Raw genomic sequence first — 25,688 nt, 5'->3', positions numbered from 1 at the left:
TTTTCCTTTACAGTTCTCTCTTCACTGTATCAAATATTTCTCCATCTTCTTTCCTTTTTCTAATTTTAGTTTCCATGATTACAAAGTAAGTTAATTGCTGAGAGAACAAAAGAATCCTACGCTAAACAGGAATGGAGCATGTTTTTAATTACTGCAGTAGATTATCTGCAAGCCCTCGATTATGCATGTGCTTCCCTGTCACGGGTGATTCTTTTCTCCCTGTATCCCACATCTCTCCCTCCTTTCTGTCAGATATTCCTGAAGAAAGATAGGAAACTGATTATTCATAGCCAAACGTGAGCTATATTAAAAGCCACTGGATGGCAGAGATGAAAACATTTCATTTGAAAATAAGATTTTGTTCACGGGAGGCAAATTACTACAAACTGACAGAGCTCCAAAGTTATACAACAAATATGCAGTTATACAACAGGATGATTTATGGGAGAGAAGAAAGATATGTAATGCAGAAGAAGATCAAATGTAGGAGGGCAACGCAAAGCATTCATTTGTTTCTGAAATCTTTAGCAGAAGTTAAGAATACGAAGACTCTAATCTAGGTGTTTGCATGCTCCTTTGGTAATGTGACATTTTAGTTGAACATTTTGTACTCCATGAGCCACTGAGGAACAGTTATCCTGCAGTTCTGTTACCTCTGGGTTGTGCACATGGCTGCACACAACACTGAGCCCCTTTCTGGGGTTTACGAGCAGCTGAAGGAGCGTTTCTCATTGCACCATACAGCTCACACAATAGCAATAAGGAAGACGGGCAGGCAAGGAGTCTGGCATGTGGTGCAAGGCAGCAACGGCTGGCCTCGTGTCTTTGTCTTCAGTGGGAGGGGTGGAAGGAGGGAGCACAGTCAGTGCTCCAAGGATTATTTCATCTGTATCTGACAGTAATTATTGATGCAGACGGTTGCAGTTATCCTGCCTGCTTTCATTAGCGCAACAGCTGGACCCCACTGCTGGAAAGCCAAGAGGAGAGTTTTTAATTAGAACTACTTCAAAGCTTAATATATATGATGGGACCAAAATGCAGCTTGGTTCACCTGGCTTCATTCCAGCTCCCAGCAGTGTAAAACCTGCCTCGTGGCCGAGCCAGAGACCTGCTGGTGAGGGGAGAGGGCCAGGGGGCATGAATGGAGCTCAGGGAGCTGCACCCTGCAGTCCTCTGCATTACAGCCCACTTATCTCCAATGGGAGACCTATCTCCACTTCCTTCCTGTTCCAGAGGAATGGAAGTCAGCATTTACAGTACAGAGATGGTGATCCAGGCAAAAGCGAGCTGAATTTTTGGTATGGAAACCTTTTTTTTTTTTTCCCCTCTCCAAGCCTGGCACAGGAAAATTGAAAATAAAATTTACATCTAAATTTTCTCCCAGAATAAATGGCTGGAGTATTTTTACAGTAATCTTAAAAATAGTGCTACCAACTGATTTCTTCAAAGGCTTCTCGTGACAAGCAGGAACTTGAAATAAGCAGTGCTTGACTATGTGTAATATTAAGTAATTCCGATTTCTATACGCTGTAGGCAAAGTATACTTGTCTGGTGAGTTATTTCTTTATCACAGAGAGTGTGAGTATGTGCTGTATGCATTTTCCAGAGGTTTCCTTTTGCCTCTTTTTCTCAAGGAAGCAGAAATAGAGTTGTATTTCTTCTTGCTTTATTAGACCTGGCCAGGTTTTGTTTCTACATCTTTCAAAGTAGTGTTTTGCTTTGCCTCCAAGTCAGCAGCGTTAAGGCTTTTTATTTTCCAGTCTAAGTCCATTGGATTTCATTCTTATTTTAGAGACACGTCAACAAAGAACAAAACACTCTACTGTCCTAGCATGCAGTGCAGCTCTAGCACTGGAACTGAGCATAATTGAAGGAGAAGAATATGTAAAAGCAGCTGGAATTTCTTGATTCTATTTCCTCAATAGATATTCATTATTCATAAAGAAGCAGTTAAGATTTAGATTCAACAAGCTGGTAGCTGGTGGAGATGCATCATTTCTTTTCTGCTTAAAATATCTTTAAAGCATATTGGAAGATGCTTCTGTGGTTTTTGGAAGCGTTCCTTTGCCTGAGGTAACACTGCCTGTGTTTGGTGCGGATCCTCTCATCCCAAGGGCTCACTGCCTGGCTTCACAAAGCCTCGGCTTTTGTTGGTTTAGGGATTTTTCTTACCCTATCCAGGCAGGGTTCTTCTGCAGTCAGAAAGGTGCCCACATGGAAGGAGCAGTGTGTGGACCTTCTTTGTAACGAGATGAAGTGGGAGCTTTCTTTCAGGATTCGCCTGTTTTTTGGGACAAAACAGATTTCCCTGCTTTCACCTGTGCTCCTTAAAATAATTAGTATCTACCAGTGGGCATCTCTTACAGGTATCATTTGGGTATGAGTGTCAGTATCTTGCAGTGGGCCCCTAAAAGTCCTTGTTCAATACTTTATGCTGTTCTCTCTAAGGCAAATCCTGCCTTCTTTTGCATAGTGCATTCCTCTGCCACCAAGCTGTATGTTAATGAAATACTGTAATTAGCAAGACTGTTTTGCTTAATCTTGTGATGTAAGAAAGCAAATGGCACTGTGCTCCGGATATGATTTTAACATCAGGAAAGAATGATCTTAACATGTCTTTGTAGCAATACAATGTTGTGTTGCTCTGCAATATATAGTGCTCACCTCTTCCCTCCCACATTCCTGCTGCTACCAGGGTGGAGCTGTGTCACTTGTGGTGCTGGAGGAATCAAGCAGCAGCTCTGCCAGAAGCCCTGTTTTCTCAATTTCACATATTGTTCCATAGAGAAACAATGGAAACATCACAGCAGTGAGTCGAGCTGCGCTCTGCAGAAATCTGTACTGAGTTTGGTTTGAAGGAAACTGTGAAAAAAGCAATTAAAGGGGTTAAAACTCTGCATTATGTGGAGCATGGAGGGTGCTGTACCTCCATTTGCTGCTGTGATCTGTTCCCAACCTCAGCTGTGCTGCGCTTGTCTTCTACGTTCCAAGTCCTGCAGAACGCTGATTTTTTTAAATATATATAAAATAAATGTTTGTACTGACTTTAAACAAGAGACCTCAACCCTAGTGAGGCCTTCGGCATGTGCAGGAGTGAAAATAACATGTAATTTCAGAAGACTGTGTTTGGATCTCCCTTTTATTTCATGCTGACCTAGATTTGGGCTCTGCTGACTTGTTAGAGCTATGCAAGTGCTTACTGCTCTGTATTCCAGCTAAGTGTCTTCCATTCCATTTCGATGTAAAATGCACAGTTTAGTACAGCGTGGGCTTTTATGACACTGTTTGAGTCTGACCAGTGTCAGAAGTGAGAGATGTGTGTGTGAAGCTCAGCAAATGGTGTTTAATTAGTGACCATTCCACCAGACTGAAACCACGGACAACCCGGAGGAGATGAGGGAAATAATAAACTGTCCTGAAGTACTGCCAAGTTAATAGCATTCATTTCAGAAAAAAAAAACAAAACAACCACAGTAAAACAATGTTTTTAATTCATGTAACTCAGTAAAATCCAATTCCTCAAAGACAATCCATCTTGCTGTCATTCCTTTGAAAATGTCTGAATATATTTCGTGCTGCCCTAAGGAAATGTATCTGATTCCCTGAAGTTTCTTCCGTTCTCAGCATCCTTAAACAATAATTTCTATATGGACATAAAATTTCCTCTGAAATAAAGAAAAAATGCTCATCATCTGTTCATCATCCAGTCATGGCTTCTAACTAAAAGTACTTATTGATTCTCTGCCCGTATTGCTTTTATGGAAAAGATTAATGAATGGAGCTGGGCAAAATGGAAATTTGTTTTGCAAAACGTGTCAAGATTGAAGTGAAAAAGGTGCATAGAAATTTTGCTGAAATCACTTAAGGATGGGCAAAGAACTCATTTGAAGTTGACAACATGAAAAATGCTATGTTGCTCAATAGAAAAAACTGAAGTGTTTTCTTTCAGTGCTCATCAGCAAGAGCTCAGCTGCTAAGTACAAAACCAGCTAAGCATGTCCTGGGTAGGGAACTGAAGATTTCTGAGCTCTGCACACTTTGGCTGTGATACATGCATATTGGTAGAGGTGGCAGTGAGGTTCAGACACAGAACAGTGCAATGGCAGCAGGAGCAACCCATATTCAGGATCAGTAAGGCATTTCAGTAATGAATTTTCATGAGATAGAAGGCAGCAATCTTAATCGTTATCTTAATCCTCTCTTACTTTTGTATTTTCTGTCCTTTTGATATACACTGTGTGCTTGTCTGTTTTGTCCAATATAATTGTTCAACAGAACTTTTTAGGATTCTGTTCAGCAAGCAAATGCTTAGCTACAGTGAAAAGATGCTCTGTTGGACAGTTCTAGAATATAATTTTGAATTAGGACTACCCTTTGAGAAATGTTTTGAATAATCAGTGGGGAGCACATAATGGTCATTCTTATAGAAGATACGCAACTGAGAGTATTTGTAGAGTTGTCCAATTGATTTCTTTTTTAGTCTTTAACATAATCTGTTTCATACGGAATTCTCAGTGATGGATGTCCCATTATAAACTTGAAATTATGAGGTCAAAGTGGAACGTATTGACTGCTTAGGGCAGACAGGAGCAGCCTTGATGTCTCGTGGAGAGGAAGCCACGTGCCATTGTTTTTTCCTCTGGGAAATTAGTAAAAATAGAACATGGGAAACAAAACTTAATATGAACATGCAGTTGCTGAAGCACTGGCCAAACTGTGAGGAAATTTATTGTAAAGGGACATTTGAAATTCACTGTTTTCTGTTTGTTTCCACAGGATTACCTCCTGAAACTGCCCCTGTCACTGATGTGTCACACACTGAGTCAGTTGAAGAAAGCCCTTTTCGTCCCCCTTGCCATTCTTTTTCCACCGTCTTCGATGAGGACAAGCCAATAGCCAGCAGTGGAACTTACAACTTGGACTTTGATAACATTGAGCTGGTTGACTCTCTCCATGCCTTAGGACCGAGCTCTCCAGAAGTGAAGAATCGTGACCCCAAAGCGAATGTTCGAAGAAAATCTACCGATTCAGTGCCAGTTTCCAAATCTACATTATCTCGGTCTCTTAGCTTGCAAGCTAGTGATTTTGATGGAGCATCCTACCTTGGCAACAGCGAGACTCTAGCGCCGGCAGCAGATGCTTATGGTACTGGTTCAAGCAGTGCTTCCAGTACACTTAAGCGAACGAAGAAATCTAGGCCCGCTTCCTTAAAAAAGAAGCAGCCAGCAAAAAAATCCCTGGACGCTCCGCTGGTGAAGGAAGCGCCACAAGAGCCTCCTGACCTTGGCCAAGCAGCTTCTGCGAGTGAGGAGAAACCAGCACCCGAAGCAAAAGCTGCCTCAGTAAAACCCGAATATACCGACCCTTCTAAAACCTCTGCTGAGAAACGGGAGGCCTCTGCTGTGCCTGAGGGATCCTACCCTTTGGATCCAGACAATTTGGAAGGGATTAGTGCTTTTAGCACTGGAGGCAGCAAAGTGCAAAACTCACCCCCTGCCAATAAGAAAACGCTACCTCTTACACCTGCACCGGAGGCTGGGGAGGTGACTCCGTCGGACACTGGGGGACAAGAGGACCCTCCAGCCAAAGGTGTTGCGGTGAGGCTGGAATTTGACTATTCGGAAGAAAAAGGGATCTGTGAAGAGCAGCAGGAGAGCACTCCTCCTCCTAAAAAAGCAGGTAAAAAGCCTGGTGCTAAAATGCCACTACGGAGGCCAAAGACTAAAAAGTCCGTGGAAAAGCTTGACAATGCTCCGACCACACCGACAAAGGCACCCGCTGATCCAAACGAAATCCCGATCACAAAAGGATCTTACACTTTTGATATTGACAAGTGGGATGATCCCAATTTTAATCCGTTCTCCTCCAGTACAAAAATGCAAGAATCTCCCACACTGCCTCAACAAACGTACAGTTTTGAGCCAGACATGTGCGAGGACTCCATTGACCCTTTCAAGTCTTCTTCTAAGATTGCCAACTCACCCACTAAATCTCCAGCCTCCTTTGAGATACCAGCCAGTGCCAACGAAACAAACGGAACCGATGGAGACAACTTGAATAAACCTGCAAAAAAGAAGAAGACGCCACTAAAGACGTAAGTTAAAGGGCTCGGATGTTTCTGGATTTGAAGCAGCACACTCCTACCCATAGCATAGTTAGGGTAGTTTTGTCTTTGACAAGAGAAAGGGAGATGCTGTTGAGTGCTGCTTACTGCACAACTGACTCATGTTGTACCTGCTTTCCCTCAGCCTGTTACCTCGGTAGCGTGGCATTTCCAGATCAAAAGGGAGAACCAGCAGTGAATCAGTCCTGATGAGGTCACTGGTCTGGGAATTGAGTTTTTGAATCTCGGGGTGCAGTGTAGCTTTCAATCTGATTAAGTCCCAATTTTATCAATTTTGTGTCAAATTTTTTGGTGACCTCGTTTTGGAATTTGAAACTGCTTAAGATGATTCACACCAGTAAAGAGTATTTTATGAATCGTAGTTTTTGGGTAAGGAATGGAACAGTAAGACAAGAATAAATCCTCTATTGTACACAGCAAGTTTTATCCAATGATTTCTAGTATTTTGGTAAAACTGGGCTATTTAAAGATTATATGGTTAATGTAAAGCTTGCAAAGAATGTCTTCCCTAAAGGAGTTGGGAGGTTGAAACCAATGTGCAGAAGTCTGACTGCAAGAGAGGAACAACTTGAGTTGTACTTGGGAAAAGAGGGGAATTTTTATGTCATCAGACCCCAGAGTCCAATATTTACAGCCAGCCAGGAGCAGGACCCCTGGTATAAGCTTCTTGGGTCCACCCATCTGCTCTGAGTATCGGAACCAATTCCAAAGTTGTTAGTTTTGGGGCGATGTGAATTTAAAAAGAGTTTGTAGATTTTTGTAATCTTTTTTTTTCAGAAGGATGATAAGAATTTTCTGCCCTTGTTTGGAGCTTCTTTCACGGCATTATAATAGATATCTGCTCACTGCAGCCCTATAACCTACTTTTGCAAGTGGTTTCTAACGAAGGGGATCTGCATGTTAATGCACAGCACTGCCTGCAGCTCTAACGCTTTCTAGAAGAAAATTGGCCTCAAGCTTGCTAGAGGATGCTGTGGGAGGCAGTGGCTATATTTGTCTCTGCCTGTCACTGCTCTCTCTGTAACAAGGCCCCTTGGTGTGACTCTTTTATGGGATCCAGGGTATGAGAACCCAGCATGGGCAAAGATACTGCCTGTTGGACCCTCCTTGACGGTGCCTCCTCAATAGGATAGGAGAGAGAAGCCAGTGCAAAACACTGCTCTGAGCTGTTGATAGGTGTTGGAATTAGAAACGATACTGTAATATATCCAAATTAAAGAATTTTGCCAAGCCAGGTTTTCTGTTGTTGTTTGCTTGCTTGTTTTCTGTTGAGAGTTGCAGAAATAAAATTCCATAGACCAGATTGAGAACGTGTTCATCATACAGAAAGACTGCTGTTGTTAGATGAGACTTATGAGAGGTGAAAAAGCCGGGCATGAGCGTAAGTCATTGCTAAGTGTGCACTACTATGGTGCTGTACACATGGAAACACGAGCTTTCTACAATGGATGTCAGCTTGATGCAAATCACTCTCTGTTCACGTGCTGAAGTGCTGAGCTGTTTCGTGATGGATCATCTTGCTCAGATGAAAGTGAACAAAGAGCAGCTGATGCCTCCTGAGTCCCTGCTCAATGCTGTATCCAGATAGGTGGTTTGTGTCAACATGCTCCCGAAGGAGCTGGGTGGTTGGAGGCTGTCTTTGGAAATGCAGCATGCCAGCTTCAGGAGCCTCACACGTGAGGAATGGAGCAGGAGCTGCCAAGCTGAGTAGTAGCGCTTTCCTTAAGCTTAATTGCTGTTCAAGACAGTCTGACATCTCTTATCCCTAACAAGCAGTAGTGTGCTTTGAGGAGAAACAGGTGGCTGCCATCAGGCATGGCAAGAATGGTTCATTTGTTGATGAGAATTTAGTTCAGTGTCTTCAGCTTTGACAAATGCTTTGTAAGATGAATGCATGTCTGAAGTATAAGGTTGAATTTAGAAAGAGTGGAAAACTTAAGTATTAATATTTTTTCTTCTGAAACTGTTGCTCAGTAAAAAGTAGAGGTTCTGCAGGTAGAAGATATGCATGATCAGATTGCCGTAACACATTAACAGTATTTGTAGGTTTATCTTTTTTGTCAGTTCCTTCTGTCTGTCTCTCTTTTCTTTGTCTTATTTGTCTTAGGATGGTAGAAGATGTGATGTCTGTATGTTCTCTGTTGTAAGTAATTCTAAGCTAACATTTCAATTTTCTTCTTTGATTTATGGGCTTTTTAATTTTACTCGTTTATTTTGCAGCATGATCAGTTATTATTCAGCATGAAGCTCTTGTGTTAACTGTGTCACTTCACTGGCACATATGAAAGCTTGTTTAAGGAAAGCGCCCATCTGTGAATGAGTTAGAGGAGTCTAATGCCTCATTATCTGTTTGCCTGTCAAAGAAGATCCTCTTTTAAAAACTGCAGAATTCCCATCCTAGAGATAATACAGCAGTTTTATTCCTACCATCACACAGAAACATTGTACAATCCATCTTTCTTAAATACTGCATGATTTATTTCTCCTTAAGGGAATAACTTGTCCTAATTATTTCTAGCATCCTACCTAGATCGTTAGTAGCACCAAACACCCTAATATTCAGCTGCCCAATTAATTTTTCCCTATAGAAGTGGTATTGATTTACCCTCTTCCAATTGATAGCCACTACTACAATTCACAGTGCTGACCTTGCTACTCACTGTCAGGAATGAGCTGATGGGCAGTAACTTTTGCCACTGCCCCTCAAGGTCTTACATTAAATCTCTATCAACGAGTTGGATGTTTTCTGCCTCTTTTAGTCAGTAGCAAAAACGTGTTTGAACAGCTGTGGCAACATGCATGAAGATGGTAGATAATTGGTTGATGTTCTCGTTAGAAAAGGCTTTAAACCAATTGTGAAGGAAGATAAAGCCAACATTTATAGTTATACACTTCCACATAACATAAATTCTTCGTTCTCTTTGCCTAATTTAAACCTGTGGGATTTTTGGAGGGCTACAGTGTCTGCACTCCTGATTTGCTTTGTGAGCTGTTGGGCAGTGGAAGCAGCATTGCCATATTTGATGCTGTATTTATTTCAATCATAGAATAGCCAGGGTTGGAAGGGACCTCAAGGATCATCAAGCTCCAACTCCCCTGCCACACGCAGGGCCACCAACCTCCACATTTAATGCTAGACCAGGCTGCCCAGGGCCCCATCCAACCTGGCCTTGAACACCTCCAGGTACCGGGCATCCACAGCCTCTCTGGGCAGCTGTTCCAGCACCTCACCACTCTCATAGCAAAGAACTTCCCCCTGACATCCAACCTAAATCTTCCCTCCCTCAACATAAAACCATTTCCCCTTGTCCTGCTATTATCTACCCTTGTAAAGAGTTGACTCCCCTCCTGTTTGTAGCCTCCCTGTAGGTACTGGAAGGCTGCAGTGAGGGGGGATATCTCAAAGGGAGACATTTATCATGTCTGTTGGTAAGGATGGAACTTTGTGCTGCAAAGCAACGGCATCCTCCGCAGCCTTTTTTTATGTCCTTTGCCCAAATCATACCCATTTCTTTCTCATCTCCATGCCCTGTGGGGTGCTTGGAGCTTACTGACTGAGTCTGTCAGGTTTAATTCCCAGGTCATTCCTGTAAAGATATGTTTAGGGCTTTATTTTCAGATGGGAAACTGGAGCAGACAGAAGTTAAATGATTTGCTTAAGGCCAATGAAGATGTCTGCTGGAGCAGAGATTTGAATTGCAGTGGAGCAGCAACTCTGTTCTGTAAATAACATTCTGTCAGTAGTTAGCTGGAAAAAAACCCCACATTTTTTCTGTGAATTTAGAAATATGGCAATCCTGCTTTTCTCAGCTTTTTGGGTATCAAGGTCTGTTCCAAATGCATGACAAATGTATGTACCACCAGCATGTTTCTCTGTGGTGCTGCTGCCTAATGGATGGGATTTAAAAGCAGAAGGGCTTACAGAGAATGCACTTTCTGTAGCTGTCTCTTGCTAAGTGTGAAATGAGCCATTTCTTTCTGCTATTACCATGCTAACTGTCTTAACTTTGTTTTTAGTGATACATTTAGGGTGAAAAAATCACCAAAAAGATCTCCACTATCTGATCCTCCTTCTCAGGTAAAGTACTGCATCGTTGTGATACATATATTCTTGCAGGGGTGAAGAAGAGACATTTTGATTTACAGTTGTCCATTTAATAACAGAAGAACTTTGGTAAAGAATGTAAGCATACTGGTGTCCAAGTAGAATGTGTGGGGCTGTAATCATGAGGTATAAAGCTTTTGGCATCTATGCAGTATATATTGCTCTGGGAATCCCATTTAGGCTATTATCAAGTATGCTTTGGAGTGGCATACATTAAAAGAAAAATTAAGCCAAGCATCCACCTTGCAGTTTTTGTATTCAGAAGTAAGAAGCTAGACACACTGGGCTGAGAAGGAAAACAGAAGTAAAACAAGAGGGCTGGTCTAGCAGGAGCACGTGCTTGGAAGGCTCTATTCCTTGCTGTAAACAGCCAGCAGGTGGTTCCCTTAGAAGGGAGGTAACAGAAGCTCTCTGTGTGTAAGGGCCCAACTGCTTTGATGCAGCACTGCTCCTTCCACACTGCTGCCTGCCTTCTTCTCCCCCATCTTGCCTTCCATTGATGCAGGTTGATGGCATAGAAGTGCAGAAAGGGTTTGTGACCTCACAGTCCTACACAGACTTGCTCCTGCAAGGGAAGCCTAAAAAGTCAGCTTTGCTCTTCTAAGTCTTCAGTCCTGACAGTGGGTGCAACTTCTGTCAAGTGTTTAAAGGGTTTAAACGGCTCCAGATTTTCTTTCTGCCTTGTTATCAAGGCAGCTTTGCAATGTGAGTGTTTACCATCAAAGAGCTCAGTAACAGGAGGAAGGCTTGTTGCTAGGGCAGTTCTAAATGCAGCACTTTATTTTTCGGTAAGCATTTTAGACAGGGCTGCAGTGAAGAGCGTGGAATTAAAAGGATGACTGCAGTCAGGTGGAGGAATTCAGAGCTGACCATAAAACTTCTTGATGAAAGATAACAGGATTAATCAGCCCTGTTTTCTACAGGATCCCACCCCGCTGCCTACCCCAGAAACGCCTCCTGTCATATCTGCAGTGGTTCATGCAACAGATGAGGAGAAACTGGCAGTGACCAGCCAGAAATGGACCTGCATGACTGTGGACCTGAGCACGGACAAGCAGGATTACCCACAGCCCTCTGATCTGTCCACATTTGTCAATGAGACCAAGTTCAGCTCTCCTACAGAGGGTATGCTGTATACTGGGCTGTCTGCATCCAGCTGGTGTTATTCTGGGGAACTCTACAATGGTGCTCTTTGGATCAGGTTGAGGAGCTTGGCAGTTATGGGGGGCTGAATAAATGGCCCAGTAATCACATCTTGAGTTTTCAAGTGAGGGTAGAGGGGCAGCTTAAATGAAAGAGCCTGTCGGAGCACTGACTTGTGCTTTCCTTTTATTATTGATTATAGAGTTGCCGTGTGCTTTGGGTGCTGCCTGTGTCTTCACAGGGCTGAACTGCTCTCTGTCAGTGCTCTTAGATCTGCAGCAAGGATTTTGCCCAAGCCTGTGTCTATAATGTGAATGGGAGAAAACGTGGTTACAGCTCTGCTCAAAGTTTGTACATTAGGGCCCTTAACTTACTCCTCCCTTCAGGCTGCTGGGATCCAGGTTTCTATATGCACAGAAATACCCAGGATATCTTTTGGGGAAGATAGTTATTCAGGTACCAAGTCAAATCACCTGAAGTGTCAGCCTCAGATCTTTTTTCTGGTACCTTAGTATAAGCAATTGTGAGACAAAGCTGGAAGCGTCTGTGATTGAGGGTTGTCATTCCGGGTCTGTGAAATGTGGAAGAGAGAATTTAGCCACTTGGAAATCTGTGTGTGGCCTTCGCTGGGGTTAGCAGAGGAAGCACTGCTCTGCAACATCTGCTCAGAGGGCAGATTTTCAGCTTTGAGAGTGGGAGGAATGCATGAGTTTACCTTGGCTTCAACTTTTTCCTCTCAATCAGATTTCCTTATTTTTCCTAACCTTTTAACCTGAGTCCCAAGCTAACACTAAAGCTGTTCTATACCATTTGAAGAGTTTTTGCTTGATTAAGAACTGCTAAGCTTTTAGGTCAAATGTGTTTGATATTAAAAGGCATGAATGATAAAGCTGCTTGTGATGGGGCTGCACATGTTCATACACACGTGCTTATGTATTTGCACAGCCTGGATTTCATGGAAATCTGTTGAGTCTGCTGTTCAGATAAGGATGTCAGTCTGGATTAATACATTTGATTTTATGATCAAGTGAGAAAGAGAAAGCCAAGGAGTATTTTTTTAATAATAACCTCCCAAATATTGGAAAATGGAGGTTGTATGAAAGGAAATGGAACAAAAGGATAGCGAGAGACTGTAAAGCAATCACTTGAGCTATCAAAGTGGAAGAAGAAAGTGTGCAAAGCTCCTAATTAAATGCTAATTGTCTCATCTCGTGTGCTGCATGGTACAGTTGGAGTTTCAGATTACATGCTAATTATAATCAACAACGCTTCCGCTTTTCAGATCTCTTAAAAATAATCATTTTCTTCCCTTGGCAGGCTTACTACTGCTGCTCAGAGGAATGTTTGAGCAGTTTCAGGGCTGTTTCTCAGCGCTGTTCCTCTTTCACCCCTCCCAGACAGTGGTGTGACTGTTACCCTGTAACCCAACACTGCTTTTGTACCAATGCAGCCCAACCACAGAGTGAGCCCGCACATCCAGCACTCGTCTGTTGCACTCTGCTTATAGCTGCTGCCTTTTTTTTTTGGCCATTTCACAGACCAGAAATAAGCAGTAATTATTAGCAGAAAGTGGTGATGTAACCGTGCAGCTATTTGTAGGAGGAGTTGAAGAGCATCGCTTAGTAAGTCTGCCGTATGCATTTGTAAAAGATAATTATCTTACCTCGTATGATATCCTGGGCATTGGTAGATTTTGAATGCATGGAGATAACTGGAGCGTGAGATTCTGGAGGGGAGATGGTATCTTAGAGGTGATACCTGGGAGAGGAGATGCTATCTAACTGTGAGTCTAATGAGACGAAGCTACACCGCTTTTAGCAAGCCATGTTCTTCCTTTTGTTCCTTGTTGAGGTGTTTCCATCTGCATCCTGCTTCCTCAATCAGCAAAATTGTGTGCTATCCCAGAAGCAGGCTGAGGCTGGAGGCAGCTGCAGGCTGACAGCCCCCCATGGCAGCAGAGGATGGCGGTGGCACAGCGATGCTGCACAGCCTGCTTCTGGGCTCCCTTGGGGTTGGTTGGGCTGTGAAACTGCCCCACAAGTACTGTGCTGCTCCTTGCTGGGCTATAGGAAGCAAATGAAACGTTTCTTCATTTCTCCTGCAGTGTGATGTCCAGCAGGTTGTTATCAGCTCCTTGTTTCAGTTTTGGCTTTGCTTTCGCTAGGAAGAAATTCATGTCTGATGCCTGGAGGTTGTCTGCCTCACCTGGCTTCTTATTACCATTAAAACACATGGTGCCAGGAATTTAAACCAGCCAGGAGCCTATCATAGCATTCTCTTAGGTATTTTAGTATTAATATCTCCCAAATGTCATTTTCTGTGAGTTTGTGGTTGTTTTACAAAATACATAGGTTGTGGAATTGCACTTCTTGTACTCTCTGATGCTTTTTACTTAAAAAAAAAATCTAAGAATGTAAGAGATTGTTTTTAGGGTTGGTTTTGCTTGTAAAGCATAAATGTTCTAATGATGGCTTTCATCTTCCTGATACAAGCCCTGCTTTTCAAAAGCTGCAAATCTATAGGAATTTTTGTACATGCTTTTATCTCAATGCAAATGCATTCACTAGGACCTGTTTATAATGGAAATGTGGTATGTGGTTTATTGGGTTAGGCTCGTGGCAACAGGGTAAAATATGGAATTTGGGCAAATAATTGTGGTTTTAATTTTTAAGTTATGGTATAACTGGACAAAATCTTTGTTTTTGCTTGGGTCCAGAAAGATATGCTCTCCTTTCCTATAGAGATAATGGCTGTTTACATGGGTGGACGGTGATAGGACAAGGGGAATGGTTTTAAACTGAGACAGGGGAGGTTTAGGTTGGATATGAGGAGGAAGTTTTTCACCCAGAGGGTGGTGAGGCACTGGCACAGGTTGCCCAAGGAGGCTGTGGATGCCCCATCCCTGCAGGCATTCAAGGCCAGGCTGAATGTGGCTCTGGGCAGCCTGGGCTGCTGGTTGGCGACCTGCACACAGCAGGGAGTTGAACCAGATGATCACTGTGGTTCTTTTCAACCCAGACCATTCTAGGATTCTATGATTATGATTCTGTGATTCCATCTGGCTGTGTCTTATCAGTCCTCCTCTCTCATCTCACCCCTGGAAGATGATGGATTGGAAAGAAATCTGGTTATTCCCAGCAGTCTAATTAGGAGATGAGAAGTAGAGCAGCAGCAAAGATTTGCATTTTTTTTAAGGTCTAGATTTAGGGCTCTTTGTAAACCAAGCTTCCCACCTTGGGTTTTTCCTCCATGATTAAATGTGACAACAGCCAAGCAAGCTGGGCTATGGTCTCAGCCCTGTTCAGTGAGTGTGCAGGTATTTGATGCATCTTTCTTATCTCAAGTGATACCACAGTTGTTGTTCTTAATTTTGAACTATGTGATACACATTAGGAAATGTATCATTTCATTTCATAACAGCTTGCTACACCTTTTTGCATACCTTAAAGGCACATGGTATCAACATTACCAATAATTGAAAAGTGTGTTTTCTGTGATAAGATAGAGCAAAGTTACCTGCTCTGAAGGTGCTCTGGAACTGTGTTAATATTCTGGGTGCTGAGGCAGAATGCTGGGTAAGCTGATAAAGCAGACTTTTTTCTGGCAAATACGTTTGCTTGAAATGTGTCACAGGTTCACTGCTGAAAATCAATGAAAGTACATCTTCTGCTTTCTCTCTGTATATTCTATTTTTAATATATCATAGGAAAGTATTCAGAGTGGAAGCAGGCCTTGTAAATGAGAACGTATCTCATCTACTTATGTAAAAATCATGTGATGGCATCTATCTAATGGCTATTTTTTTGTTTCTGTTGCAGAATTGGAATATGGCAACTCATATGAAATAGAATATATGGAGAAAATAGGCTCCTCTGTGCCTGTAAGTTCTCACCCCATTTTCATTCATTTGCATTCCCCTGTTGTAATGCACTGTCCTGATAATGCCATCAACCTCACTACCCCTTAAATTAATTATAAAGGGCCTCCAGCAGATTTGCAAATCCAGTTTCTTTTAAATTGGCATAACTGGGGTAAATTGCATGTGCTGTGTTGTCCTATATCCTGTAGAGCTTGTTCCATTTTATTTTATTTTAAGCTAGGATCATAGCAGTTCTTTCTGGAGACTAAAAGGAACTCAGTAGTTCCAGCAGTGTAGAACACAGAGCTGTCTACACCAGCTACTGAACTATTTTAAGAAATGGAGAGCAGAACTTTAAAGAAGATGGAGAGAATCCTGGGAGAATACAGAATGAATGTCAAGTATGGAATGCAGCACTGTACATTGTCATCAGCTGTTTGTCTTTCCATTCAATTCATGGATTTGGTAGCTTGACCAGATCCAGTGGGGACTTAGAAAAGCCAGGGGTTTATGTCAAGTACATAAACTAATGTGAGTAACGTTGCGTTCAATGAATATTTTGGTAACTTTCAGTCAACAGATGCCTCCAGCCTGACAGGACCAGAAATCTGATTAACCCCAAAGAAGGAGAGAAAGAACCATTACAAAGAGTGAACCACTTAGGTTATGCTCTTCATCGATTTCTTCCTGCAAGGGATCATTTTTTATCAGTATCACTTAGCACAGGGAGGATTACAGTCCTGTATCGTTAGCTGTTTGCCAAGTCATTTGGTCACTTAAGGCAGTGAATTAGCCTCAATGGAGAACAGCTGAATTGCTTCATGAGTCTTTCTCTTCCTGTTGCCAGCAGGATGATAGCACCCCGAAGAAACAATCTTTGTACCTAATGTTTGATGCCCAGCAAGAGAGCCCAGTCAAATCGCCTCCCGTCAGACTGTCCGATTCCACCACGCCATGCTCAGGGTATGTCACTGCAAGGAAAGCAGCAGTGGAAAGGGATGCCAGGGAAATAGGTTGCCGTCCCAACAGGCAGGCAGGCAGTTATTCCTCTTTTCTGCTTCTCTGTTGCAGGGTTGTTTGTTTATAAATAGATTCCCATCTGCGTACACTTATGACAGAGAACAGAGGGCAAAGGTACAGAAGTTGTGCAATGGGAAGGAATAAGCACATGTATTTCTCCTTTATGTTCTTACTGAATGGAGTCAGTCATAGTGGCAACAGTTTCACAAGGCTGTGGCTTCCTGCTTAGGTTTTTATTCTCAAATACTGAGGTCATTTTCATGTCAATCTAGAAACTATTTAATTGCAACTTCTCATTTGGCCTTTCCTAGCTATATTTTCTAGAAAGTGAGTCTTGTTCATAAGAACAGCGTGTGTGGGTTGTGTTTACTTTCCAAAAATTTTGCTCTTTAAGGACATCTGTTCTTCTTAGGAACATTTGTTTGCTGGGAGAGATGTAGGTCATGGTGAGAAAGGGGTAAAAGGCAAGTGAGAAATATTTGAGGAATGTTCTTAACCTTTCTGATGGAACTGGGCTTATTTAGGTGACTCCAGCGTGCAGCTTTGAAAGGGTACTGCGAAGTGTTATGAGATAGAATGATAGAAAGATGAGCTGAAGCAGTGTTTATATTTATACACGTGGAAATAATGAAGAGGACATACTTTGGTGTTACCAGAAGCAGAACGATGAAGGTCTTGTGCTCCACCCTGAAACTGTGCATACAATCCTTTCTCAGGTCAAGTTTTGAAGACCCTGAAGCCCAGCAATCCTCTGGAATGAAAATACAACATCCAGCTTCTCGAGTCCTTGCTGCCAGCCAAGAGGCACACTTACAGTCACCAGACAAGTCCAAACAGAAGGACTTAGAGCCCATGACACTAGGAACAACCCCAGAGACTATTGAAATAGTAAGTAATTTATGTTAAAAGTTTGGGAACCATTTTCTTGTAGAAAATTCACATCTTATAAAACTCAGAACAGGTGGATCTCACAAGCAGAGCAAGAACTTGGCCTCGTACTCTTAGTAGCAGCATGTGGTAGGACCCAAATGGAAGTTTGATGGAATTCAGAAGAATTTTACTGTACTTTCAAATGCTCTTGTGATCACTTATTCCAAGCCGACCTTTTGAAGTGCTTTTTCCTTACACGGAGTTGTTTACACTTCAACTCAATTTTTGTGGAGGTATTTTAGTCATAAATTAGGTTTTCTATAAAAACGTAGGACCGTGGTTTGCTCTGCTGTATGTGGTGTGAGATTTCAAATTTCTGTTGGTAAAAAGAGGTGCACGTTCAGGTTTTCTTAAAAACTTTTAACTCTGTTGTTGTCATCTGATGCTGATAATATAAAAACCACTTTTCTGATCATTAGAACTCAGCCCAGCTTCCAGTGACATCGCTTTTTTTCAGTGGCTTCTCTGGTATTGAGTGAGCCCTTTCTTACTTCAGGCCTGCAGTGCTTACTGATTTCAGAGCATTGGTTCTCAAATACATGAAGGTTCCTTTAAGCTCACCGTAATACTGTGCTTCATTTATATTCTTTAATGATGCTGTTGATACCATCTTGCAAGGAATTAGCTTGATGAGTTTTCAAGCTAAGTTTTCAATGCATTGCGGGTGCTCAAGTGCCTGAAGTCTATTTTTCTTATTGAACTTCTGTCCAGCTTCATGTCATGTATTTATCCTGAGCATGTTACAATTGTGAACACATCTTAGTTTATCTCCAATGAGCAGCACAAGATTTGGAAGAGTCTTGCTCGTTTTCCCCTTCAGTTTTGGTCATCTTCAAAGCTTTTGGATTCATTTAGAGATATCAGAACAGAACAAAGCACATGATAGTAGATGTATTGAGAGTGTGCTGTGGTCCATGGCTTGGGAGCCATGATTTTAGAGGTCTTAATGCCGCTAACTTCATATTAGTCTTAAAAAATTTACTCAGTTTATAAATTGGGAATAATTATTCTTGATGTTTGTCTGTTACAGCTATGAGCTGTGTATTCCAAAGGATTTTTCTATGAAGAATGAAATTATGAGAAATCAGGGATTTGCAGACACGTTGCTTTTAGCTTAAATTGCTTGGGCAATCTCTGTTGATTATTCTATGCTCTTCTTATCCTTCAGACATCTCCTGAAGACTCCTTTGTCTCTGCTGATGCTCTTCTCAACAGGATATCTAAGAAAACATCAATATGTGATCAACCTGAATATCTAGATCCTGACTTAGCTGAAAAGAACCCCCCAGTATTTGCTCAGAAACTTCAGGTTTGTAGCAGAAATATAAATTTCTCTTTTCCTTTGTCTATGCTCTGTGGAGAATGCTTTACCTTGAGTGAAAGGGGTGGGAAATGGCTTGGATTGGAGGGTGGGAAAGAAAGAAAGCAATGAAACTAAGGAAGAGAAATATTTTAATTTAATTTATGCAATACATAAAATTGAACTTAAAGTTCCTTAACAGGTTCCTCTATCCAGTAGCTCTGATGTATACATTTTGAAGTCTTTATAAAGACAACTCTAGTCCTATAAAGCCCTAAACCTATAAGGCTTGAACACAGGACTCCATGTGTGGAGTGTGACCTTGACACCTGACCGTAGTAGGTCTGTGTCTGTAGGTCCGTTTTTGGAGATGAAGATCCTAATTCTGCTGAAATGGAAATTAGGATTTACTCTAATAATCCATCTGATGCACAATTTGGTGTGGCTTCTTCTAGGAAAAGCAAATCCATCTGCAGAGCAGTTCTGTGTGTCAGGACCTATTTTCCAGAATATTCACAGTGAAACTTCAAAGCAGCAAAGGTTGAATTGGGGGTGGCAGCTGGCATAAGTTCACATAAAATCAGAATGGAAGCAGAGAAGTCTGGAAAACGGCTTCAACTGCAGAAAACATATTTTTTTTTATACAAACACTTTATCCAAACTTACTTTCTAATAAAAATTGCCATCTCGGAACTACCCACAAAGTGACATTTTGCACCAAAGCTCAAAACAAAGGTAATACGGGATGTTTGTCACCCAGGAATTGCCAGAATTGCACATCAATTGCAATCAATAAAATTCAGTTTTTTCACGCGTTAAAGATTTTTGCTGTGCTCTTAACACATTTTTTTCTGTGGATTGCTGATGACCAAACACTTAACAGGAGGAGTTAGAGTTTGCTGCAATGAGGATAGAAGCCCTGAAGTTAGCCAGGCAGATTACCCTGTCTTCTTTCCGCTCCTTAGATGCCGAGGTATCTGTTTTGTGCCTGCCATGTGTGTGAGTGTGCACAGAGACTAAGAAACAGAGTGCTGCTTTTTCTTTAACAAGGTGACTAAGGCGCTCAGAGTGCAGTGGAAAACTAAAACAAGCACCAGAGTGTGGCACAGAAGAGCATGCTGAAAGCAGCACTGCACACAGAAATGCTGTCCACCAATGGAAAGATTAACATAAGTTTGTAGGCAAAAAACAGGCATACACTTATCACAGGAGAAAGAATTCTGCAACCAGATGGCTTTCTTTAATGTTTACCCCAAGGTTTGTCCTAAAATATTTGGTAGCAAAATAATATCAAACCTACTCCTTATAAGAATGCTGTAGATTTTGGCTGTTGGTCCCTACGGCTTGAAACAGACACCCAAGTACACAAGTGAGAAGTTCAGTCAACCCTACCATCAGGCTTCAGAAGAAAGGGACTGCAGCAGACCTGCAAGGGCTGTAGAGCTACCGAGGGAAAGGGGCTCCCTAACACAGTGGGGCTTCACTCCTGAAGATCTAAAGCTTTCCTTTAATTGTCTTTTCTCAAGCACGCTGCCTACTGCCTCCTCGGAGTGATGCATTGCATGGCTTTAGAGACACGTGCGGTCCTTACTGGCTTTACTGCAGGATGGAAAAGCTTGCTGTGATGCACTGTGTTTGGTGATTAGCCAGTTGTGCAGCTAGTTTGTGTTGTCCTTTGTGGTGCTTTGAACAAAAAAGTCAAGCCAAAAACGTTAATGGCTTTCTTGGGAGGTGCTGTCAGCTGAGGAGGATGCTGACGGAATGGCAGCATCCTGCTGCAATGAGTCATTTTATTCCAAACGAGGGGCATGTGCTGTGGCACATCCTTCTCCAGTGACCTTTCTTATGTTACAGTGGCCATTAATAAGTCAGGAAGCTTTTGGCTTAGTCCTGCATCATCTTAATATTAGAGTACATTGCATCATAACAACATTTGAGCTGATGACAAGGTGTAGTTTCTTGGTGAAATTTATGAACTCCTTGGAACTTAGAAATGGGGGACAGGCTTCATGTGAATTTAATCTTCATAACAAAGATAGCAAAAATGACAAGCAGAGATGAGGAGGGAAAAATAAACAGAACTCCACCCTCTGGCACAGAATTGGAAGCATCTGGACATTCAGAAGGTCCTGTCTCTGTCCAGCCACAGGAGCATTCTTGGCTGAACAGCATGGGCGCCATGCTAGGCTGGGAAGGCCTTTTGTCCCTGGATAACTTTACTGTTTAGATGGGAGATTGCTGATATTAAATTAGCCTGTGGTGGCAACCCTTGTGACCTGCGGTGACTGGTGGCCTGGATTAACTATAATAGGATCCACCAGATGACTGCAGTGACTTAAATTCGGACACTATCTGGCAGGATTCCCTTCTGGTTGGCTGCCCACCGTTCTTCCCGTCGTGTTTGATAACTAAGGTTAGCATTTGCTGAACCATTACAGGTGTGATAACAAGCACAAGCATTCCACATTACCATGTCCTATCACCGTTTTTCTATAAAGTTGCAGGCATAAATTAGGCTTGTTATGCTTCCATCGACCTGTGTGCACACATCAATTAGTTACAAGACAAGATCGTTTGATATGCACTTAGCTTACCCTTTGCCAGCACTCATACTAATTTTCAGCAAGGCTAAATACATATATTCCCCTAAACAGTATGCTAAAAGTGATGTATCATTTTCACTGCAGAGCCTCACTTTTCTTCCACTCTAACCTTCTTGAAGTGAGATCACCACAGCTGGTTAATCAATATGCATTTACTCTCTGTCTGATCAGATATCTGGTTTCTGTGCAAGGTGCTGGGAAGTGCAGGGGAAGTGCATTGGGCTCTCAAATATTTGCACTAAGATCACAGTGACCTACATCTCGTAGTAATTCCCCTGCGGGCTCTAAGCTTTCTGTGTGAGGTTCAGTGACTTATAAATCCCTATGCTTATTATTACCCCAATTAACTGCTTACTTTCTTGGCAGTTAGGCACTGAATTTAAAGCATAGGCAAAATATTACTTGAGGTGATACTGTCATGCTATTGGGCTATTTGTTTTCAGATGATAGGAATATTTGAAGGCAGAAAATAACAGGTAGGAAATGGGCCATCGGTTTGTAAAACTGGCTCTTAGATAAAACCAATAAGACCAGTGCTGGAGACTGTGGCAGAAGGTTGGTTATGCTCCTGCCAAAGAAAGAAGCCAGCCAACCCAGCTGGGGTTTGCATGCCCTGCTTCCAGAGTCGGGACAACGCTTGTTGGGCTAGTAGACACCAGTGTTTCTGTGAGCTGGTTCAGTTCCAAGAGCTTTTATGGTAGTTATTTTGGGGGAAATATTAAGCTTTTATTATACGTCATTAGTAATTCTTTTGTAAAATTCACTCAACTGCAGGAGAGAATGAGAAAAACCATGTTAGTAAGGTGTTGGTGGGGCACAGGAACAGGTTGCCCAAGGAGGCTGTGGATGCCCCAGCCCTGCAGGCATTCAAGGCCAGGCTGGATGTGGCTCTGGGCAGCCTGGGCTGCTGGTTGGTGACCTGCATACAGCAGGGGGTTGGAACCAGATGATCACTGTGGTCCTTTTCAACCCAGGCCATTCTATGATTGTATGATATACAAAAATCCCTAAATATGTATTAAATTCTTGAAATTTGCTTTTTTTTTCCCCTTCAAAATCTTCACATATTGACAATGACTTCCAAAAGTTTTTACAGGAGTTTAAGGAAATGTGTGTTTCCATTGCCACGATTAATATTTCCCAGCAGTTTCCTCACGAGACCCAGCAGCTCACACAGCAGAAGGCTTTTGAAATAAGATATGTGTGGTTCAACAGATTGAGCTGCAGGATGGCCTTTCTTCTGAGGGCAGCTTTGATGCTCTAATAGCCCTTTGTCGTCTCTCAGTTTTCCTCTTTGGGTTTGAGTAGGAAATAAAGTGCATTTTTTGAAGGTGGAATACTGAATTTCAGCAGCAGAGGTCTGGTTTCTTGCCTGTTCTACTGAGGTTTGTGGGCAGCACCGTGTGTTTTTATATATATGCATACACAGAGATGACTTGTGCCCAAGATGTGCTCTTTCCTGCATTGTCACTGTATATCAGGAGAAATCTGAAAAATACAAGCTGTGTAATTTGGGTAGATCCTGTGCTGCCTTTTGCTGCACTGTGCAAAGCCACCAGGTTGGAGGTTGTACCTCCTTGTTGTTGGAACTGATCAATAGTTGGTGCATGTGGTAAGATGTGACAAAAAGAGAGAGGAATGGCCTGCAGCTGAAAGCACAGAGTCAGATGATTCCTGTGTTTAAAAATGAACAAAAGATAAAGAGCAAATTGACACGTCTCCTCTATAAACAGCATGGTGTTTTGAAGTGCTGTTGAGCTTGTTATTGCTCTAATTAAATTTCCTTGTCTCGTCTTTTAGTGTTGCTGGCACGGTTTCAGCACGTTGCTCACAGATGTGGAATGCATAACATCTATTCCTGTGTTTTCCTAGTGTGAGCATTCTGTGTCCTTAGGACAGATTGTTCAATAAGGTGTGCTGTGGGAGCTTAGAAAGGGCTGCAAAGGAGAAATTGTGGCATTGGATCCTTTCTGTTATTCTGGGATGTGTGAGAAGGGCTGTGAGCGAGTGAACCATTCGTGGGATAAGTCTGAGAGTCTGCACTGAGGGCAGTGCTGGAGGGGAGAAGGTGCAGCATTTTGTTTGGGGCAGAGCGTGCTGTAGCTGCAGCATGAGAGCATTCCTACCCAGGCCATCAGCAGTCTGGATGTGGTATTTCAAGATGTGGGTGTTTATAAACTCCTTGGTTTTTTTAATGCACTGTGATGTGAGTTGTTTACATCTAGAGCGTTTGCAGGGTCAGGCGTCTCAATTTCACTTGGCTCTTTTGGGCTCTTGTCCTTATTCTGTATCCTGACCCAGTTCTGACCACCGGCATGAACAAGATTGGCAGCTGCTAACAAAACTTCATTTAACATATTAATTGCATGCTAAATAATCAGCGGGGCAGCAATGGCAGCTGCATATTCACACTTCTTACAAAATATTGTTTGTGACAGAATATATCAGCATGTGAGAACTAGTAAGATAAACATCTCCTCATTTCTGTTTTTTTTTTTAATCTCATCTATTTTTATGGAAGCAGAATTCCCCTTAATGAGCTTTCTGCCTCCCGTTCTAATTTCCTCTGCTGACACGTGTTTCTTGTGGATGCTTTCATGACATTTCTGTATCAGGAGGTAGTAAAATAAGCTCCTAAAATATTGTGGATGATGCACTATCTTTATTTTCTCTCTGTAAGGCTAATTTGGTTCTCCTGATGCTCACTATGAATTTTAAACGTGTATTGAAATGCTCCTGTCAATGTTACAGCTGTTGTAGTTTAGTAGTGCACTGGCTGTCAGTCCTAGCTCAGGACCCTGGTGCCTAGCACGCAGAAAACGTCAGCTCAACATGTATTTAATGGCTCATTTCTTTGTATTTAAAAAAAAAAACAAACACACAGAGAGAACCTGCTATCCCAGCAGATGTTTCCATCTCTAAAAGTGTGCTGTACTCACGGATCGGCGCTTCGGATGCAGAAGGCACCACGAGTCTTCTCTACCCCCAGCAAGACTTGGATGCTACACTACGACTTGCCAGAGCAGAGGTAATGTTTTAGAATTGGGAATAGGAAATAGGTGGCATTTGTGGACTCCTTCTTTTCTGTTTTCTCCCAAACTCTTTATATTATTATTATGTTTACCATGCTTGAGACTGTTCTCAGCAATTCTAAACCCACGCTGGAGGCTAACAAAGCCAAAGGTGCTACTCTGTAAGTGCTGCTTGTTTTGGATGTAAATACTGGCTGGAAGAGGCCTATGAAAATCATTGAGTTCAGCTGTCAGGCTACTTCAGGACTGACCCAAAGTAAAAAAAACATAATTAAGAGCAGTATCTAAAAGTCACTTAAAAGTGGACAGGCACAAGACGTCAACCACCTCTAGAAACCCATTCCAGTGTCTAACCATTCCAGTGTGAATGAAAGGAGCACAAAGGAACACAGTCCTTCAAATGTAAAATCTCATGGATAGTCAGCCCTACATATGGACGCAGAAGCAATAAGAGCCCCCTTAGAGGACAAACCGTGGGACTGTGTTCCAAAGCCAAAATTATTTCAGTCTTGGCTCCAAATCAGGCATTGTATGAAGCATTTTTAAATGATCATGATTTTACATCTGAACTTCTTAAAATTGCACCTTACAGTCTGTAAATCAATGGGCATGCTTGTATTTGAACCCATTGTGCCTTTGGAAACTGTACCTGTATCAATCAGAATTTGATGTCCATACTGTACACTTATTTTGTTTCCTCCTCAATGGATCACTTCTTCTCACTTTTCTTTTTTCTTGTTTCAGATTGTGGCCAAGGAAAGAGAAGTGTCTGAGTGGAAAGAGAAGTATGAAGAAAGCAGAAGGGAAGTGATGGAAATGAGGTGGGTCATCACTTGTCACTAATCACAACAGTGTAGTCTTACTTGAGGCTGTGGACAGCACACAGAGTGCCATGACTGTACAGATCTTTGGCTCACTCAAGTTGTTGGTTATATTTAACTGCAGGCTTCAAACTGATCCTAAACCTGTTGAAGGTAATCATTGTGAACTTCTGCATTGCTGTACTGAGATAAAGGGTCTTAGTCCAGGCTAATATAAGGAGTTTTCTCCAGTTTGTGCTGCTCCCCTCACTTGCGAATTCTCACATGGGTTGCATTGTGGTGTTTCTGTTGCCTGACTGAATGACTGTGCCTGCAGTGTTGGTAGAGGTGTCTGTCTGCTAATTTAAAGTTGTCTTTCCACGAGGAGTTTTGCCAGCAGAAAAAAAAGCATGTGAAGGTTTGAATACAGGTATGAGCAGCAGAGGCTCCCTTCAGGAGGTTATTATTAAAAGATTCTTTAACATCAAAAACCCCATTGCTGGTAGGAAAACGTTTCTTGCAAAGGAGCCACTCTTTCCTTTGAGAGTTGACTTTCAAGGAGTTTCAACTTCCTTCTCTTTGAACAGAATTTTTAATTATAGTACACACACTAAACTTGATTTCAGCTAACCAGTGTTTATCTTGGATTTTGCTACCCAAAATGAGAGCTGACAAGAAGCACTCTGAACTTCTCAGTTCTTTCTAGTTGTATCTGCTGATCTATTATACACCATTTCTCCTTGCAAGCCTGTCTCTATGACATTAAATAACA

At 42.1% G+C, this 25,688-nt stretch overlaps 1 protein-coding gene across 1 annotated transcript in view; it reads left to right on the top strand.

Annotated features, from left to right (window-relative positions):
• TACC2 (transforming acidic coiled-coil containing protein 2) overlaps positions 1 to 25,688 on the top strand; it is a 115,107-nt gene that overhangs the window by 77,921 nt on the left and 11,498 nt on the right. Inside the window, exons 10-19 of the mRNA XM_052677138.1 lie at positions 4,777 to 6,094; positions 10,142 to 10,202; positions 11,153 to 11,354; positions 15,191 to 15,252; positions 16,079 to 16,194; positions 16,968 to 17,139; positions 18,350 to 18,490; positions 19,365 to 19,454; positions 23,969 to 24,112; positions 24,861 to 24,937. Of these exons, the coding sequence (XP_052533098.1) occupies positions 4,777 to 6,094; positions 10,142 to 10,202; positions 11,153 to 11,354; positions 15,191 to 15,252; positions 16,079 to 16,194; positions 16,968 to 17,139; positions 18,350 to 18,490; positions 19,365 to 19,454; positions 23,969 to 24,112; positions 24,861 to 24,937 (2,383 nt within the window). The remainder of the gene's footprint in view (positions 1 to 4,776; positions 6,095 to 10,141; positions 10,203 to 11,152; positions 11,355 to 15,190; positions 15,253 to 16,078; positions 16,195 to 16,967; positions 17,140 to 18,349; positions 18,491 to 19,364; positions 19,455 to 23,968; positions 24,113 to 24,860; positions 24,938 to 25,688) is intronic.

This window comes from Tympanuchus pallidicinctus, unplaced genomic scaffold (genome assembly GCF_026119805.1).
Source record: "Tympanuchus pallidicinctus isolate F22 unplaced genomic scaffold, pur_lepc_1.0 scaffold16, whole genome shotgun sequence".
NCBI classification, from domain to species: domain Eukaryota; kingdom Metazoa; phylum Chordata; class Aves; order Galliformes; family Phasianidae; genus Tympanuchus; species Tympanuchus pallidicinctus.
The sequence above is the reverse complement of the archived record's forward strand: the minus strand, read 5'-3'. Positions and strand labels throughout refer to the sequence as shown.